The sequence below is a fragment of the Humulus lupulus genome, chromosome X (genome assembly GCF_963169125.1).
Source record: "Humulus lupulus chromosome X, drHumLupu1.1, whole genome shotgun sequence".
In the NCBI taxonomy this organism is placed as follows: Eukaryota; Viridiplantae; Streptophyta; class Magnoliopsida; order Rosales; family Cannabaceae; genus Humulus; species Humulus lupulus.
The window spans coordinates 184,261,741-184,280,173 of record NC_084802.1 but is presented as its reverse complement, the minus strand read 5'-3'; the positions used below and the strand labels follow the sequence as shown (position 1 = coordinate 184,280,173).

Below are 18,433 nucleotides of genomic sequence, written 5' to 3'. Positions count from 1 at the left end.
TATAACTGAATATGAAATATATCTACTGTAATTAAGTCCACCAATTGCTCCACCTTCTTATTTAATTTTTTTTAAAAAAATAAAACAACTTTCCAATTGTTTTTTCGTGTAAACAAATTTGTTTATAATGTTACACATATTTATATTAAATAAACCAAATTGTTTATTAAGTTACATAGATTTTAAAATGAATCTATTTCAACCAACAATACTAGCATTCTAAATAATGTTTTTGAAAGATAATATAAATGTATTATTTTTATTTTATGAAAATTTATACATATTTGTTCATTCTAAAAAAAGCCAATGATATCATTGATTGGTTAATTGATCCCAAATAATATATGAACACGTTTGTTTTTTTTTTTCTACAAATAAATTTGAATAATAGTACACAAAAGAATTGAAATACACAAATCTATTCATAAGACACACAATTTGTTACATAAACTAATTAAGTCAACATTCATGACATACTAAATGTTTATTTTTAACAAAATAGAAAAATATACATTCTTGTTTATATTCTCTTACAAAATATTACTAATAATAAACAATATCTTGATTCAATAATATAAACATTTATATTTATGGTTTAATCACAGGAAACTCGTAATAATAAACATTTATATATTTAGGAAGATTGTCCGAAAATAGGAAGATACATTCTTGTGAATTCCAAGAATGACATGCCATTGGAGTGGTTCATGACAAAACTCATGAAATCTTATATCATTAAAAATAAATAAACAATAATGTTTATCAAACAATCTGTGAATACAGAATCAAAAAGTTAATCATTTTACAATAATAAACTAATATAACAATTTAGTCCCATAATATACCATTCAGAAAATAAATTCATAATATACAATTATATATATATATTATTTTTTCTAATTTTAAATAGAAAAAAATTAAAATAATAGAAATTGATTAGTTATAAATATTTTATGTATTATTATAAATATTCTGGGATTTTTTGAGTGCAAGATTTTAAAATTTTTGAAATTATCATTTTAAGTTGTTATACTGTCGAATTTTTCGTGAAATTTAATTAAATAAACTATTTTTTTTGTTATATGTTATGTCAAATAAATTAGTAGTTAATTAGAAATTGTTTTGTTATCTCTATCCCGATTTTCCTATGATTGATGGTTGTTGACCACAACCATCAATGATAGGGATATGGCACAGATGTAATAAGTTTTGATTTATTAAATTATTAATTAGAGGCCCATTTTTTTATAAATTATTAAAAATTAATAACTTATTAATTAATGAATTTATAAACTAATTAGTAATTATTTATAAAATCACTATTAAATTTTTAATAATTAAAATTTTAAATTTTCATGTATAGAATTACTAATTAATTGTTGAATAAATTATAAATTAAAACTTGTTAGTATTAAGTGATACTTTGGAAATTGTTTGTATAGAGTATGCCACCTGACCGAAGCTGGCTAAGTGCTCGGAATCGGCTATCAGCTTAATATAAAAGTGGTGTTGCTGAGTTTGTTGAAGCAGCTAAGAATCACGTTGATTATCGGGGTCTAAGTCGTTGTCCGTGTAAGAAATGTGGGAATGCTCGTTTCCACACCCCTGATGCCATCAGAAGGCATTTATTCAACACTGGCATTCAACCATCCTACTTAGTATGGTATTACCACGGAGAGTTGGTAAGTGGGGAATCAGATGCAGTCCAAATGGAGGACAGTGACGAGATGGCAGCTGTGTTAGCTGATATTTTAGGAGAAGACAACGTTGACGGAGAGCCAAGTACTGCTCCAACTGGAACCTTTAATGACCCCCCCTTAGATGATGACAATAATCGTGACAAGTACAATAATTTGTTTAAGGAGATGTCAAGTGAGTTATACCCTAGTTGTACAAAGTATTCGGCATTGAACTTTTTAGTGAAGCTCATGCATTTGAAAGTGATGCATAAGTGTATCAACCATTATTTTGATGGTTTGCTCGAATTATTAATTGATGTTATGCCTGTGGGAACAATCTTACGTAAGAGTCACTACGAGTCCAAAGCTAAGTTACGAAGTCTTGGATTAGGAAACGAGACGATAAATGCTTGCAAACATGATTGTGCTCTCTTTTGAAAAGAGAACTCGAGTTTGGATTTTTGTCTTGTTTGTGGTGAATGTTGTTGGCAAGAATCTGGTGGGAAAGGGAAGAAAGTTCCCCATAAGGTGTTGTGTTACTTTCCATTGACACCACGTTTGAAGATGATGTATAGCTCTCGATATATTGCAGATGATATGAGGTGGCACTATTCTAAGAGGCCTAATGAAGATTGTGTGATGAGAGAGACCCTGCTAATAGTGGCTGATGGCCATTAATTCCCTTAATGGGGAGTTATTACAAATGCTCCCAATCATTTGGGGTTTAAATGCTCATTAACACCTCTGGGTGCACTAATTAAAGTTGTGGGCTCGCGTGTATCGCACGGGGCCCAATTCATATAGTTGCAGTGCACCAACTTTACGGGAAACATGTCCCTGACACTGTTATAATGCGGCTGCACGCTTTCCCATGTCAGACGACGCTTTGGAATATGCTATTTGTCGAGTGTATGGACTCGACACCACTGCTCAAGGTACCAAAAGCTGTCAGATGACCGCTGGTGGTCCAATGTTGTGGTGAGGTCACCTGGCAATGCCCTTTACGTCCCGAGGACAAACTTCCGGACCTAGAGGACAAAAAGATCAGGGAAACATGAAGATCATGACAATGGTCCTTTAGGGCGTGGCCTAGCTGGAAAACATCCACACTTGGATGGCCACAACGCACTGGGGAGAGCGCGAGGACACCGGCATGGGTTCTCGGGGCGTGGCCTAACTGGAAGACATTCATGCCAGGATGGCCACAACACACTGGGGAGCTCGTGAGGACACCGACAGGGGTTCGCGAGGCGTGGCCTAACTGGAAGGCATCCACGCCTAGGAATGTCACAACGCATTGGGAAGAGTTTACACTCCGAGGAGCTCTAATTGAACTCTACAAAACCTCACTGGCCCCCATGGAGCCCAATCACTTCTCTAATGACTGTCACATGTCAAATGATGAAATCACGGACAACAATACCCAATTTCAATTACAGGGTGACTTTCCAAACACACCATTAGTTTAGTCCCAAAACTATTATTATATAAATATTTTAATGTACAACAAGGTTAATTTAAACATTTTAATAGAATTATATATAATGTGTTCAAAATTTGATTTTTTAAGTTGAATTTGAGACATTTTTTGTTTTGTTAGAAAGAAAGTTGATGTTGTTTTATATTTGGAGATATTAATTAATTGGAATATTTAACTCCACGGAATGGATATAATATATATATATATATATTTATATGGCCATATTTATATATTGGTGTAAATAGTCTATAATTAATGTCGTCCTTCAAAGTCAGCCTCAAAATTTTGATGTTGCCGAATTTGGCAACCATTGAAAAAACGAATGATAAGATTATGATAGAGCACTGTATGTGGTCTCTAACATTATATTAATTATGAATTGGATTAATTAACTAATAATGAATTTGAAATTTTATTATTATCATTAATTATGGTTTGATGTACTCATACTTACAGGAGGAAAATCACACGTGTTTGAGATATTATATAATGAAAATCACATATAACTTGTTTTTAGATATTTATTACAAAATATGAACCACCTATAATATATTATATAGAAAAAATAACTATATTTGAAATTTAAAAAAAAAAAAAAATTGCGGTCCATTCAATATATCTATTTGACTTTTGATAAAAAGGTTCAGTCCATTCCGGTAGACGTCAAACCTCAAAATTTATTAAACCGCGTTCGCATTTCGGACTCGTAATCAATTATATATAAAAAAAAATTTATGTTATCTTCTACTAATGATAATCTCATCTAATCTAATTAGGAAGAATGATTATACATATGTCGACATATTGTATTTAACTAAAAAAAAATTAATTAAATTCATAAATAATTTACTAAATTAACAACTCATAATAAAAATACAACAATAAATCATATTTAGAGAATTATTTGAACACAGGTTTAAAAAATAATATAAACATTTATGAACATTGATTTTCTCTTATATGTAATAATATTACCATCCTTTTCTTATGTATTTATTTATGATGTTTGACAAATTAATTTGGTTTTAAATTCAAACTTTTTTTGATTTCGTTTTGTCGTATCGAAATTAAATAACTTCAACGAGTATTCGATTAATTCAAATATTAAGCTCAATAATTTAAAAAAAAAAATCGAACAAACAACATTACAAACACACGAAGCATTTGTTTTAGAATTGGTAAATTAAACTGAATGTATAAAATTAATAACAAGGATCTGATATACATTTGCAAACTTATAAACAAATTATAAGTATGAGAATTAATAATTAAGACAAAACTATGTAATTAATAATACTAATTAACAAACCTCAATATTATATATATTGAGAGATTTCGATGATGATGTGATGACCACGATGAACCATACCACACTGGATCTTTTTTTACATAAGCCGTAGATCTCTGGTGTGCTATATACATATAATTTATATATCTATATAGAGTTGTTTATCGCTTAATAATTACAATTAATTAATAAAAGAATATGTTAATATATCGAAGCTCGATGATGATCAATGATCAATGATCGATGATGATGATGTTGAAGATGACGACCTAAATTAGGATTGTACCTTCATAGATTGTTGTGAGTTTGAGCCTAAAAGAACGAACAGCCATCTTCGTTCTTTTAGAAGTCAATCTCTGCAACCTCCTCACAGATCCAGTTCTAGATATCCCCAACGGCGTCGTACCACCACTGCCGCCGCCGCCGCCACTACCTTTCTTCTTCTTCGAAGGCGCTATGGTCAAGTAATAGTCCTGATCGAATTGGATCGCCGCCGTCGCATCGTATTCTTGATGATTCTTCTTCATCTTCATTTCATGCTCCACCACTCGATCATCACCATCGTGATGCGTGATGCGAGAATACTTACGGCGGCGCTTGGCTGAGTATGAGGACGAAGACGATGATTCTTTCTTGTCGAGATCTAGTGCTTGAGTGGCTTTGAAAGCGAGAGCGGCCATGTCTGAGGCGGAGAGCGGGTGTTCTCTTTTCGAGGAGTGGAGAACGAAGTAGATGTGGTTGGGGTGGAGACTGTCGTGCAATTCCAAGGCCGGAATGTGTTGATCGAAGTACAGAGCGTCGGAGTTACAGATGAACAGATCGGAGGAAGAAGAGGAAGCGGCTTCAGCATCAAGGACTTGGGCGACGAGAGCCGGCGCAGGGTATTGGCGGAGATCGCCATTGATGGAGACGACTTTGGCGTTGTTGCTGTAGTTGAAATGAGCTGATCCGGAGGCAGTTGATGAAGTTGTTGCGGAGGAGATTGAGAAGCAAGCGCCCATGGTTTGATTTGATTTGGTTTTGGGGTTTGGATTTGGGTTATAATTAGTAGTAAGCTTTGTTTGTGGTTAGGATCGTATATATATAAAGAAAGAAAATGAAATGGAAAATTCAAAGAAGAGACAGCGAATGTGCATGCGTTTGTTGAGTGTGACGTAAGCGAAGGTGTCATCCCCGAAACCACACACACAATATAAAAAGCTGTCAAACAAGCCCCAAACAAAAACTGACTTGACTCTCTATAAATTATCAAGTTCGTTATACTTTTTCTTTTTCTTTTTTTAACTTTATGTGTGCGTAATTGCTGAGTCAGTGACCTTCGTCCGAGCCTTGATCGTCAAGTTTCACTGATCTGCCACGTGTCACTCTCTCTCGTCTCTTCGGAATTATATCTACGCAATGCATGTATGTGTTCAGATTAAGTCGATGCTTTTGTATTTCTAACGGGCTTCCTCAGTTGTCAGTTCATCAACTGTATGTATCATGTACGGCCTATGCTACTCTGCCACGTGTCTCTGCTGTGACACGTGGCTCTTGCTTATTGGGACATGTTTCAGCTAGTCATATTTATTTGAAATTTAATCTATTTTTTCAGTTTTGTAAAATAATAGAGTTTCAATTAATGTTGATAAATATAATTAATTTGGTTAAACTATCCATTAATTAATTTGTGAATTTTCTTTTCTCAGAAATATCTCTATCTCATTGTAGGTCAAATTAATTATTTTAAATATACTTTTAGACTAGAGAATAAATTAACCAAAACCTTTACTAATGTTATCAAAAATATGATCACCCTTCCTTCCTCATGGGGTAGCCGGGCCAATAGTACTATGACACGTGTCACTCTTTCATATGCACACGTGTCAATGATTGTATATTCACGCGCTCCCCCCTCAGTTGCGCTTATTGTGAGTTCAATATCATCATATGAGTTGCATGAATCGAGTGCGGCCGTCACTATTTTAGTGTTGAGGATCTTTGACCTTGTCCCAATATGTATTATTATAACATATCATACATTTATTAAAAAAAGAAAAAAATATATAAATATATATTATCTCCGTTGGTTTCCAATTTCCACACAATCAAATCTTTTCTTTTTTGTACTCATAAACATTAATTATAATAATAATAATAATTGATCGAGGTAATATCTCTAGTTCTATGGGCAAAAAATCAAAGTTATTCTCTTTTTTTTTTATTATTATTATTATCGTTTTCAATTATTGTGAGCAGGAGGTAGTTAATATATTATTATTTGAAATGATAATATTGTCAACAAAACAATTAAAGGGTTTGACTTTTGAAGAAAGGAAAGAAAAGTAAAAGGTCTTTGGACGTGATAAGCATCAATCACAACCACCAATATACACCAATATACGGCTACAAATAAGCTAGTTTTCAACAACAGCATTATGAAATCTTTTTTATATTATTTGAGTTTTTATAATATAATGAAAACAACCATATTGGCTATTAATTAGAGCCCAAGAAAACAATGACCAAATTGTACGGCTTGTCCCTTTCATATGCATTGTAATTAGACATTTTTCTCTATTGTTGTAGTTATAGATAGTGTGGACTTTCTAAACAAATAATCTATTGTATTGGGTTTGGTTTGGTATTTTTTTTTGGAACTATAATAATAAAAGCATTTGGGCTAACTAGTAGTATTGAGGAAAACAGGATCACCAGCCCATTTATACAATGTTAGTCCAAATCTATGTAATTAATATAATATGTAGCTATCTATAACTAGATTGATTCTTACACATATTTAGTACTATTTAAAATAGTGTATTTGTTTTTTATGAAGAAAAAAAAGTCTTACTATTTTTACTACAAGTTTTGAGTATATGTTTGGTAAGAGATACATATGCCATAATTTTTAAAAAAAAAAAATCATATTTGTTGAAATTCAATACAAAAAACAAAAAAGCATAAAAGTTGGTCTTTTTTTGAAAAATCTCTTCTTTGTTAGGTAAGATAAATTAGTTAGGTGTCCATTATTATTTTGAAAGGAATTTTTATTAGTTATATATATATATACATATACATAGCAGTTAGATGGAACCGACCACATGAGTTGTCCAACATTCTTACAAACTGCCAAATATATATACTTTTTTTACCTATTAATTAATAAATGTAGTTAAGCTAATCATCCTATTTATTAGGCCGGTCCTTGTCTCCAATCAAATTAATTATTTATAACATTAGTGAGACAAGTTGTGTTGTGCATTATTTTTTGTTGCATATATTTATAATTAATTTCCTTTTAGGTACACCATATCCTATAAAGTACTATACATATGTATCATTTAGTCCATATCATATTATGCTTTTCTTTTTTCTTTTTTCATTCTTAAAAAATATTTATAAACAATCAATCTATATGCTTTTTTTTTGGTAAGAATTAATATATAATAAACAATTAAACTACACTCATCAGTTGTTGTGTATGTTATCTTTTCATTTGGAATTGTGATCCATTTTATTTAATTTGTCTTGTTACTGGTACATTTGGGAGACTTTCTATATAAGATTGATGATTTGTTCACTAAATTAACATTTTTGGTAATTTTTAGTCCTCTAATTTGCTAATTCCGAGCCTGAAATTATTTTCACATGTAGAGCACTTGATATGGTCTCAACTCAAACTAAAGGGTCATTAAGCATAAGCAAAATTCAATTTTCGCCATGTTTAAAATTCCGGAAAAAACTAGATAGTGAAGTTGATTTGCTCCCCTTATTAACTAATGATTAGATTTAAGTCAAAATAATGATGATTTGGTACATGTTATAATTAGATTCACAAAATGACCACAATATAATGCAATCTATTATTATTATTATTATTAAGAAGGCAAAATGTTCCCACATTGTATGTGAGACTATACTCTAATACCTAATTTGAACTATAAGTTACCACCACCACCAAGTGAAAAAATAAAGTAAAGAGAATGTACATGCAATGTAATTTATTTATATAAAAATTTGCACATATACATTCTTTAGATTAGTCTATTTTGGTTGACTTGAATATTTTAGTTTGGAAGATGAACATTAACAATGATGATTGAGCACTCGTTAAAAAAATTTCTTTTATGAACAACAAAATTGTAATAGAAGAAAATCATTAATTATAGTGTAACAATTAAAATTGTATTAGGAGGGTAGTCCAATTATTTAGTTAATTATATATATATAAGTTGATAAATAGGAATTGGAAAATGGATCCATTCTCCAACTATTGGCTTTAGAGGTAACCTAAAATTCATTGTGACATACATAATTCTTTTTTTTATTTAAAAAATTCCATATATTATTGTTAAATGGCTAAGGGTAAGTGAGAATTAGTTTTTTTTTTTTTAAAAAGAAAAAGAATTAATAAGAAACGATCACTTAGTATACATATCTCATTCCTGAACTCTTCGGCTTGTTAAGCAATCTCGAGTCATGCATCTCTTCACTACAACAACTCTAGACTGAAAAATTACTCATTTGTTTGTTTTAGTTTTTTTTTTTTTTTTTTGTGGAATTTTTTGTTTCTTAGATTTTCAAGAATAGAAATTCTTTTTTGCTCACTCTCTCTTGTGTCTTAAGATCTTCCATCCAATGTTTATATATGATAATGTTTATTCTAAGGGAGGTGATCTGTAATATACCAAATTCTCTAATGTGGCTTAGTGCTTAGATTAAGGGGTCAGGAGAGTCATAATTGGTTTAATATGTGATTATATGCATGATTATGTGAATTATATTATTATATGATTGTATTTTCATGCATGTGGGCTTGTTTCTTATTAAAGTGGCATTTTCATAATTTTGGCATGTTGAGGACATATTTGTATGTGATATATGGGTGAGACCACATTGTTATGTGGATATGTTTGAACTATTCGGCATGAGATGATCCTAGGATGCAAGTCAGCGATTTGATCATAACATGATTAATTATCGGGCTTGGGGTGAGCCTAAGGGTAAATTAGTGTTTAGTACATTACTGGGAGTGAGCAGATAATTGGATATGATTTTATAATTATTTGAGGATATTGGGAGTAATGGGAATTGTAGGACGTTAATTATGATTAATGGGGTCGATGGAAATGACAATTTTACCCTTGGATGGCTTTGATGGCCCTAGGGGCAATTTGGTCATTTAGGCCATTGGATATGTTCAGCCAAAGGAAGGTTGTGGATTGAATTAGCAGAAAACAAGGGTTATTTCTTTTCTCTCGGTTGAGTTTTGAGGCAAGCTAGAAGATTAAAGTTGAGGATTTAAGGCTTGAGAGTTTAGGATTGTATTACAACAACTGAAGGTGTTAATTCTGGTATTGAGGTAAGGATTTTCAGCTTAAACTTCAAGGTTTTTACTCTGTTTTTAGGTGGTTTGAAAGCTTGATATTTTGATCTTAGGATTGGGTATTTGATGGTGTTTTGAGTGTTTCTGAGCTTGGGTTTGTTGTTAGATTATGTTGTATTAATGATTGGTTTTGATATTGAGATTTGTTTGATGAGTTTTGGCTGAGTTTGGATTGAGGAATATGCAGGGGAGCTGAGTTTGCGGGGTCAAGTCACGACCGAGTTCATGCAAGTCGCGACTTGAGTGAACACTAGAGCCTTCACTGGGCTTTGTCTGGCAGACGCGCCGTGACCCTCAGGGGCAAGTCGCGGCCCGCCCCTGGCACCCAGACAGAAGGCTATTTGTCTGGGGGGGCGCACCACGGCCCTTGGGAGCAGGTCGCGACCCGCCTGTTCTTTTTTAGCCAGGCTGGGTTTTGCTTAGTTTTAAGCACGAGTTTTCAAACCTTAAGGCTTGGGATCGAATCTACTAACCGTTTTAGCAGGATTCGAGGTCCCGGGGGCTGTGTTTTAGTCCATGAACCTTTTATTACTCATTTTATTGATGGAATTTCATATTTGGTTATGATTAGGTGACCGCTAAGGGCCTAGGGACATGATCATTCTCAAGGGTCGTTCTTTATTTATTTTACACTCAAGTCTGAGGTAAGAAAACTGCACCCAGTATGTGACATACATGATTATTGATGAGGCATATTGAGTGCTCTATATATGGACATTGGTTGCATTGTAAATGCCTGACAGCATTGCTTACTTGTGAATGACACTGACTTATTAGTCAGAAACGACAATGGTGTTTAGTACTGGTCGTGACACTCTGACTTATCAGTCATGATCAGAAATAGTACTAAGCGCTGGTCGTATGGAATTGACTTATGAGTCAAGAGCGGCAATAGCATATTGAACGCGGGCCGAAATGATTAGATCTAATCAACATGAGCATTAAATTCTTGATCGACCTATTGGTCGAAGAAAACTAAAGCGCTTGGCTAGTCTAAGGCTAGTTACTCAGAGCCATGGCTAAAAGGCTCAGGTGACTTGATAGTCACATGGCTTAGGGCGCAGGACCCCAGAAAGACTTAATAGTCATCTATTCAGGGTGCAGAACCCCAGGATGTCTCATTAGTCATCTTTTTAGGGCATGAGACCCCAGAAAGGCTTAATAATCATCTATTCAGGGTGTAGGACCCAAAATTGACTTGATAGTCATTATCTGATCAGGGCTGCGAGCCCCATAATGATTTCATGATCATCTATTTATATTGTATACATGCAGTAATAAGTTTTCTTACTGAGCCTTGGCTCACGAGTGCTATGTGGTGCAGGTAAATGGAAAGAAAAACTTACCCAGCCTTGAGTGGGGAGCTTAGGTGGCAATGTGTACATATGCGGCCGCCTGACCACCACAACCAAGGTGTTTCTCAGGGGAACTAGGGTTAACCCTATTTTTGCCGCTTAGGTCGGCGAATTGTAACTTTTGAACTGTATTGACCATTTTGGATTGTAAACAACTTTGTAAACACTTTTATGGGATCCCATGTATAGTTTAATGTTTAGTAAAATATATCCATTCATTTTGACCGAGATTTTCACCCTGGCCCATTAATAACACTTAGATGCACATTTATGACCTAATGACTCGTTTAGAGAGTTAAGCATTATTTAAAGTACACAGTGTTATGACCTTGGCTAACTAGGGCGTTACATGATCCCTTTTAATTTATTGTGGTCAGCAAAGTACTTTCTCACTTTTAATAACTTTGTTATTTATTAAAATAGATTATAGGATTTATTTAAAAAAAAAATAATGTTTGGATGTCGTATCTTAAAAGAGGTTTTCAAATTAATATATATTTTGATGTATTTATTTATTTTAATAATTGACAAAATAAGCCTACAGCAACGACTCTGTAGAGTAGACCAAAAAGTCGTTGCAATAGTCTACTTAGACGACATGTCATCATTAAAATATAGTTTGCAATAGTGATGACAATTTAATGTCATCACAATAGTTTTTCTATTTAGCGATGACGTCGTCGGTGAAGAACCATGATTTTAAAAAATTTGAATTCCGTTACCTATAGAGACGACATTGTCGTCGCTTGAGGCATTTGATTTTTTTAAGAAAAAAATAAAATACTCTATAAAGAGAGAGGAAAAAAGAAAGGGAAAATTGGTTGAATGAGAAACAAAAAGGGTGTGCAAATGGGTTACATTCACAAACCCTATAGTGACGACAATAGTCATTGCTATTAAGTAAAAAGATTGTTGCTATATACGCGATGACAATGTTCTATTTTTCGTCATTATAGTGTGTTCAAAATTTCCCACATTTTTTAGTTTTGCCAAAAAGAAATTGGTGTGGGATTTATCGTCCAAAATTTTAGCATTCTGTAATGATGACATTGTCGTCACTACAGACTTATTCAAAAAAAATTATTTGTATATATATTGTTTGTTGTTTTAAGGGCTTATGGCGACGATAATATCGTTTCAAGATGTCTTTAATTAATTAAAATTAAAAAATATATTTTTTATATTTTTTGTGGTTTTGAAAACTCAATACGACGATAGTGTCGTCGCAATAAATATCGTCGCAATAGGTTCATTTTGTTGTGGTTGATATAATAATGAAATAGAGAATTTATTAGAATCTTTAAAAATATATATTTATAAATTTCTTAAAAACTAAAAAAAAAAATAAAGAAAAAGAAAAAAGTATTCTTGAGAAGATATTTTTTCAAAGTTGTTCCAAACATTCTTAAAAGCTATTTTTAAAGATTCAAAACCTTGTTACAAAATAGGACCATAATATAGTCATGTCATGAGAGAGATTGGTCTTGTATTTCATATAAAAAATAAAAAATTGGTATCGTACCCTTTGGGGATTGTGGTAGGGCATGGACGTTACGTGGTAAATGTAGCAACGTGGACAACCCTAGACAAAAACAGTCACCTATATGTAATATATATAAATAATATAGGATAATTAATTCTTCTATATGATTTTTATTTTAAGCCCTATCAGTAGAACTTTCAGTGTTTCTTGACCCGTGAACAGTTTTCGGCGTGATTTTTTATTATGACCGTGTATATTGTAACTATTTAGGGTATCTTGCAAATTTTCAAAAAATTCTGAATAGTTTACAATACCAAAAACTAAGTTCAAACATGTTTTTTTCTACGTGCATAAAAAAAAATTAGTCACGTGTGTAACGATATATTTTAACTTAGTTTTCAGTATTGCAGACTATTCAGAATTTTCTGAAAATTTTCAGGATGCTCTAAATATCTACAATATATACGATCATAAAAAAATCGTGCTGAAAATTATTCACGGATCAAAAACACTGATAATCTCATCGATAGGACTTAAAGTAAAACCTAATAGAAGAACTTCCCGTACAATATATTCCAACTTTCTCGATCTTCATTTCATTTTTATATATGATAAAAAAAATGTAAAATATTGTCACTAACTGTCGTTGAATGTGGGGCCTTATTATTAATTAATAATCGTAATAATCACCATCATCATCGTCATCAATAATAGATAAAAATAAAATAGCTCAATTATTAAATAATTAAAAGAGATAGACTAGAGTGAAGAAAACGAAATAAAGCGGCTAATGAAGGAAGGAAGGAAGGAATGGAGTCGAAGGAGAGCACACGCAGGCAGCAGAAGCAGCCATTCAGATTCTTCACGCCTCTCACGAACCCACTTCCACTTGTTTATTATTCATTCATTTTTATTTATCTATTTATATATATATGGAATATGGATATATATCACTCTCTCTCTCTCTCTCTCTCTCTCTCTCTTTCTCACTCTACATAGACATAATACATATCATTATTATATATATATGTACTTAAAATAGTAGTCCAAATATATATGTTTGTATAGGAGTCACTTTCAAGTGGATAGAGAAGAATAGAGGTTATTTTGGAGCATCTGCAGGTGTGGGGCTTACGTGTCTTTCCCAGCTTTTTATTGATATTTGAAGTTTCGTCTCATTCACACTCTCATTCTCATTCTCATTCTCATATCCCAATCTCAATCCCAACCAAACTATACACACATTTTTGACTCCTTCTTCTTCAAATCCATATTCATCTTCATCCACATTCCATTCAAATTCAATACATAATACAAACTCATAACAAAAACCAACCAATCACAAACCCCATAAATAGCCCTAACAAGTTTATTTCTAGCAAGCTAGCTAGCTACCCCACATTTTTTCACTTTGGTCTTATCATCACTTTTCCTTGTTTTCTGTATTAATTAATAATATTATACATAGATAGAGCCAGTTAAGCTAGAATATCACCAATAAATGTAGAGAAGAAATGACTAGGATCGTCCTTTTAATTACAAACAAATAACAATATTACTCAGTTTAGTACTAAACAGTGACATTTGTGATCTAAGGGGATCGATTCGAACCAGCAATAAATTAAACGAAAAAAAAAATTAAAGACTCCCAACATTGTAAAACCAAGTGTGTCTGGATATTTTTTGAACTATAGTGTAAGATTATTATTCCTTTGATCTATCAAAGTCCAATATCGAGATTCAAAAATTCCCCAACTAAAAGCTAGGTGGGTTCATCCTTACCATGCAGAATAAACCAAGAATCATCCAATCCACAGAATATTTAACTTTATACACTGTACTACTATTCATTTACTTTACAATAAAACAAACAACCAACCATATAATACAATATCTCACACACATATATACATATTATGTATCACTTTCTATCAATCATATTCTACTGTACAATCGAGTAATGCTAATAAAACTGCATTCCTCTAATTTCAAAGAGACTCCACATACTAATATGTTTTTTCTTCTTCTTCTTCTTGTATTTACTACTAATTAATAACTTAAACTATTGTATTAGTACAGCTGATCTGTTTTAACACTACTAGACTATATGTATATGTATATATATATATGTCCTGTCCTGTGTAACATTCTTCTTCTTTCTTTCTTTCTTTCTTTCTCTGTACATATAAAAGTAAAAACTTAAACAGACTTATTAGTTTTTTAGAGTAAAAGAAGGCAATACTGATTTGATTAAAAGGGTGCGCGGTGAGGTATGCCTTTTCTTCTACTGGCATTGCGGTGGTTGAAAATTGGCGGAGTCGAAGGAGATATGGCCGAACCATTTTCAGAGCTCCATGACGACCTCCGATGCTTCTGATCTCCTTTATCATCCATGGATGTTCTCATCATCTTCTTCTTCGGAGCCATTGTCCATGAATCTTCCGAATCCGATCCACCACCATCACCATTGAAGTTTACGTTTGTGTTCTCGTGATCATCACCATCATCTCTGTTGTGTTTCCCCGCCATCGATGACGATGACGATGTTGATGATGATGATGACGATTTCACCATGAATGTCAACTCTTTGTCTCCTCGCTTCATTCCTCCCAGCTGCCAATCCAAACATATATATATATATAAAAACAAATACTTAAACAAGACAGAGAGAGAGAGAGAGAGAGAGAGAGAGAGAGAGAGAGAGAGAGAGAGAGAGATGAGACCTTGCAGCCCAAAGAGCAGAAACGAAAGGAATCGAGAAGGCTTCTGCAACAAATCTCACAAGTGTTGGTGACACCTTTTCCAGGCCTAGGCTGAGGACGCTCATTCAAGAAGACAATCTTGGCGCTGTTGATTATGTAAGTCTGAATACAAGAAATGTCTATGTACTTCTGAATCTCATTCACTCTCACCACGTTGTGATAAGACGACCTCCGAATCTAATTCAAACCCAATTAATCAATACATGTAATATACACATACATATTAGAAAGAAAAGAAAAGAAAAGAAAAAAGTATGTACCTGAACGAGGCGGTGATCTTTGTGATTGAATAAACAGTAAGAACAGAGTGCGTGGCCCATGCAGTCGAGACAGAACATATTGCATTCGCTCTTATTGGAATTTCCATGGATTGAACATCCCACGAAATAGCTTGCTCTCAGCATTGGTTTCAGCCACCGAGGACTCCTCCTACTCAACCCCATCTCCGATATCTCCTCTTTCTCGTAGTATTCTTTTCCTACTTTCCCAACTACCACTGGACTCACCTATATCCATACACACCCATCAGAACACTACTACTAAATAGTTTAAAAAAAGAAAAAGAAATTAAACCACAAAAGACAACATACCATATGGCTATGGCTATGGCTATGGCTGTGTGTGTTGGAACAGAGCAGAGCAGAGCAGAGCAGAGAAGAAGAGAAGAGAAGGGCTGTTATGTTATGTTGTGTTGTGGATTGTATTAAAATGTGTGTGAATGTGAAAACTCTGAGTTTGAACACCCAAAACCTATGATTATGATTGTACTGTGTTCATACATATATATATATATATTTGTAAGGCTAGGCTAAGCTAAGGGGTATGAGGAAGGCGGTGGTCACTCAAAAAATGCAGTAAAAAAGATATAGATAAAAGCCATTTTATGGCCGTAGGATTGTCTTGCCCACTTGGGTTGGGTGTGAGAGTGAGCCTTTTTCCAAATCCAACGACAAACGTTACACGTGTCTCATCTTTATGCATAATATATAAATAATATTATCTAATATAGGACTCTTTGCCAAATTATTTTTATTTTTATTTTTTTGTTAATATTTGTAGAAAATAGTATTTTAACAATTCATGTCTTATTCATTTTTTTTTTCGTTTTAATAATATCATGTTGTACGATAGATATTTCTAGTCAATAATACTTTATAGAATGAATGATATTCGAAACACACTCAATTTCACCTTCAAAACAAGACTATTTTGTAAAATAATAATATTAGCAACATATATATATTTTTTACTAATTAAAATACTTATGGGTTGTTTGGTGTGGGGGCAAAGTAAAGGTGAAAATTAAAATTAAAATTCTTTTTATGATTTGTTTAAATTTTAAGAGAATAAAGTTAATAATTTGTGTGGGTCCCATATGTATTTTAAGGGTAAAGTGAATTTTTTTATACACAAGAATTTAATATTACCTTTATTCTAAATCTATTTATATTTTTTAAGATAACTCAACTAATCAAAACAAACACTCATAAAATTTCCCAATCACTTTCAAAAGTACGGTACGTAATCAAACTTGGACTATTGTTAGTTTCCACCCATTCAATTCAACTCTTCTCATCTGTATCTTAAATTAAAAACTATATATTATACCTCCCAAACAAAACCTGGTCTCCATATAGGATATCATATCTGAATTTTGGAGCACTAGCTAGTGCATTAATTTTGGAATGAGCATTTGAAATATAATATAATAGCCTGATAGTGTTAAATCTTATGAGGTATTCACATATGCAATATATTAAAATAATACATTTTGTTACTTGTTACATAATTAAAAAATATAAATACATGGCTAGTAATACTTAAATTTTAATATGTGTGACAAGGGGTGATCTCATGTTAATATTCTAGAAAACATATGAGATATATAAAACAAAAGATTTATTGTAAAATTATAATATAATATTTTACTACTTACTGAATATGAACAAACATATCTGAATAAATATCTAATATACTATTTACTATTGCTGCCTCAATTTCATCCAATAAAAAATTGTTATACAATTAATAATATAATGTTAAAATTAATTAATTAATTAATCATTACATCCAAGGAAACCTCAAAAGTGCAGTCGCATCCTAACGCATTGTATATATAATAGATACAATTGGCTTAATTTTATTTAAAAAAATTATTAATTAGTTTTATTAAATTTGTATAATTAGTATATAAATAAATAAACAATATTATATATAAAATAATGACATAAATATATTAAAAAATAATTAAAAAAAATATTATTTATAGTTTTTAATATATATTTATATATAATATAATAATATTTTAGATCACAAAATAACATATTTAAAATTTATGATATTATTCAAATTACACTTTAATAATTGGATAATAAATTTGTTTATTCTTGATAAGTGATAAATGTTATTCTAATTTCTTACGTAGATATATACACGACAACTATGTATAATACACTTATAATATATATAGTCATAATATATATACACTAAGTTAAATCAAATAAAAAAAAACATGTTTTCTTTTTAAATATGTTGACGATGTTTTTCGTCAATTAAAATTAAATAAGAGCGATTAAGTACTTATAAACAATAAATGATGAAAAGAAAACATGGTTCAGTAGTTAAATTTACCTATATCCACGAGTCACTTTTATTAAGTAAGTAGTTTACGTTTAAAGCTTTAAGAGCAATTTCACAAAACTTTGAGTACAAATTTGTGCGTAAGAAATTCTTCTCATTTGAATTTGAAATACAAAAGAATATATTAAAATGCAATCAAATATATTAATAAAATAAATATTCCTTAAAAAGAGGATTGTTTACACACGATTTTAACTAGCCCATAATTGTAGAGATTTATAACCGCATACACGTTGTTACTCCAACGTGCTTTCAAAGCCTGTTTCATGTTTCGAGCTCATCGAAACATTAACATCGCCTCCTTACCAGTCTTTGGAGGCTATATTGGAGGGAATCTCTGCCTTCGAGCTCACATTGCATGCGTGGGTGCCAATGACG

At 32.0% G+C, this 18,433-nt stretch overlaps 2 protein-coding genes across 2 annotated transcripts; both read right to left on the bottom strand.

Annotated features, from left to right (window-relative positions):
• Window positions 1–4,334: 4,334 nt before the first annotated feature.
• On the bottom strand, window positions 4,335–5,512 carry LOC133803361 (uncharacterized). The gene has a single exon (XM_062241372.1). The coding sequence runs from the start codon at window positions 5,446–5,448 to the stop codon at window positions 4,717–4,719; it is 732 nt and encodes a 243-aa protein (XP_062097356.1). The 5' UTR covers window positions 5,449–5,512; the 3' UTR covers window positions 4,335–4,716.
• Window positions 5,513–14,444: 8,932 nt separating this feature from the next.
• On the bottom strand, window positions 14,445–16,182 carry LOC133803454 (protein RGF1 INDUCIBLE TRANSCRIPTION FACTOR 1-like). The gene is made up of 4 exons (XM_062241507.1): window positions 16,006–16,182; window positions 15,676–15,921; window positions 15,377–15,592; window positions 14,445–15,266 (listed from the first exon to the last, which is right to left on the bottom strand). The coding sequence occupies exons 1-4, from the start codon at window positions 16,006–16,008 to the stop codon at window positions 14,904–14,906; spliced, it is 828 nt and encodes a 275-aa protein (XP_062097491.1). The 5' UTR covers window positions 16,009–16,182; the 3' UTR covers window positions 14,445–14,903.
• Window positions 16,183–18,433: the final 2,251 nt, after the last annotated feature.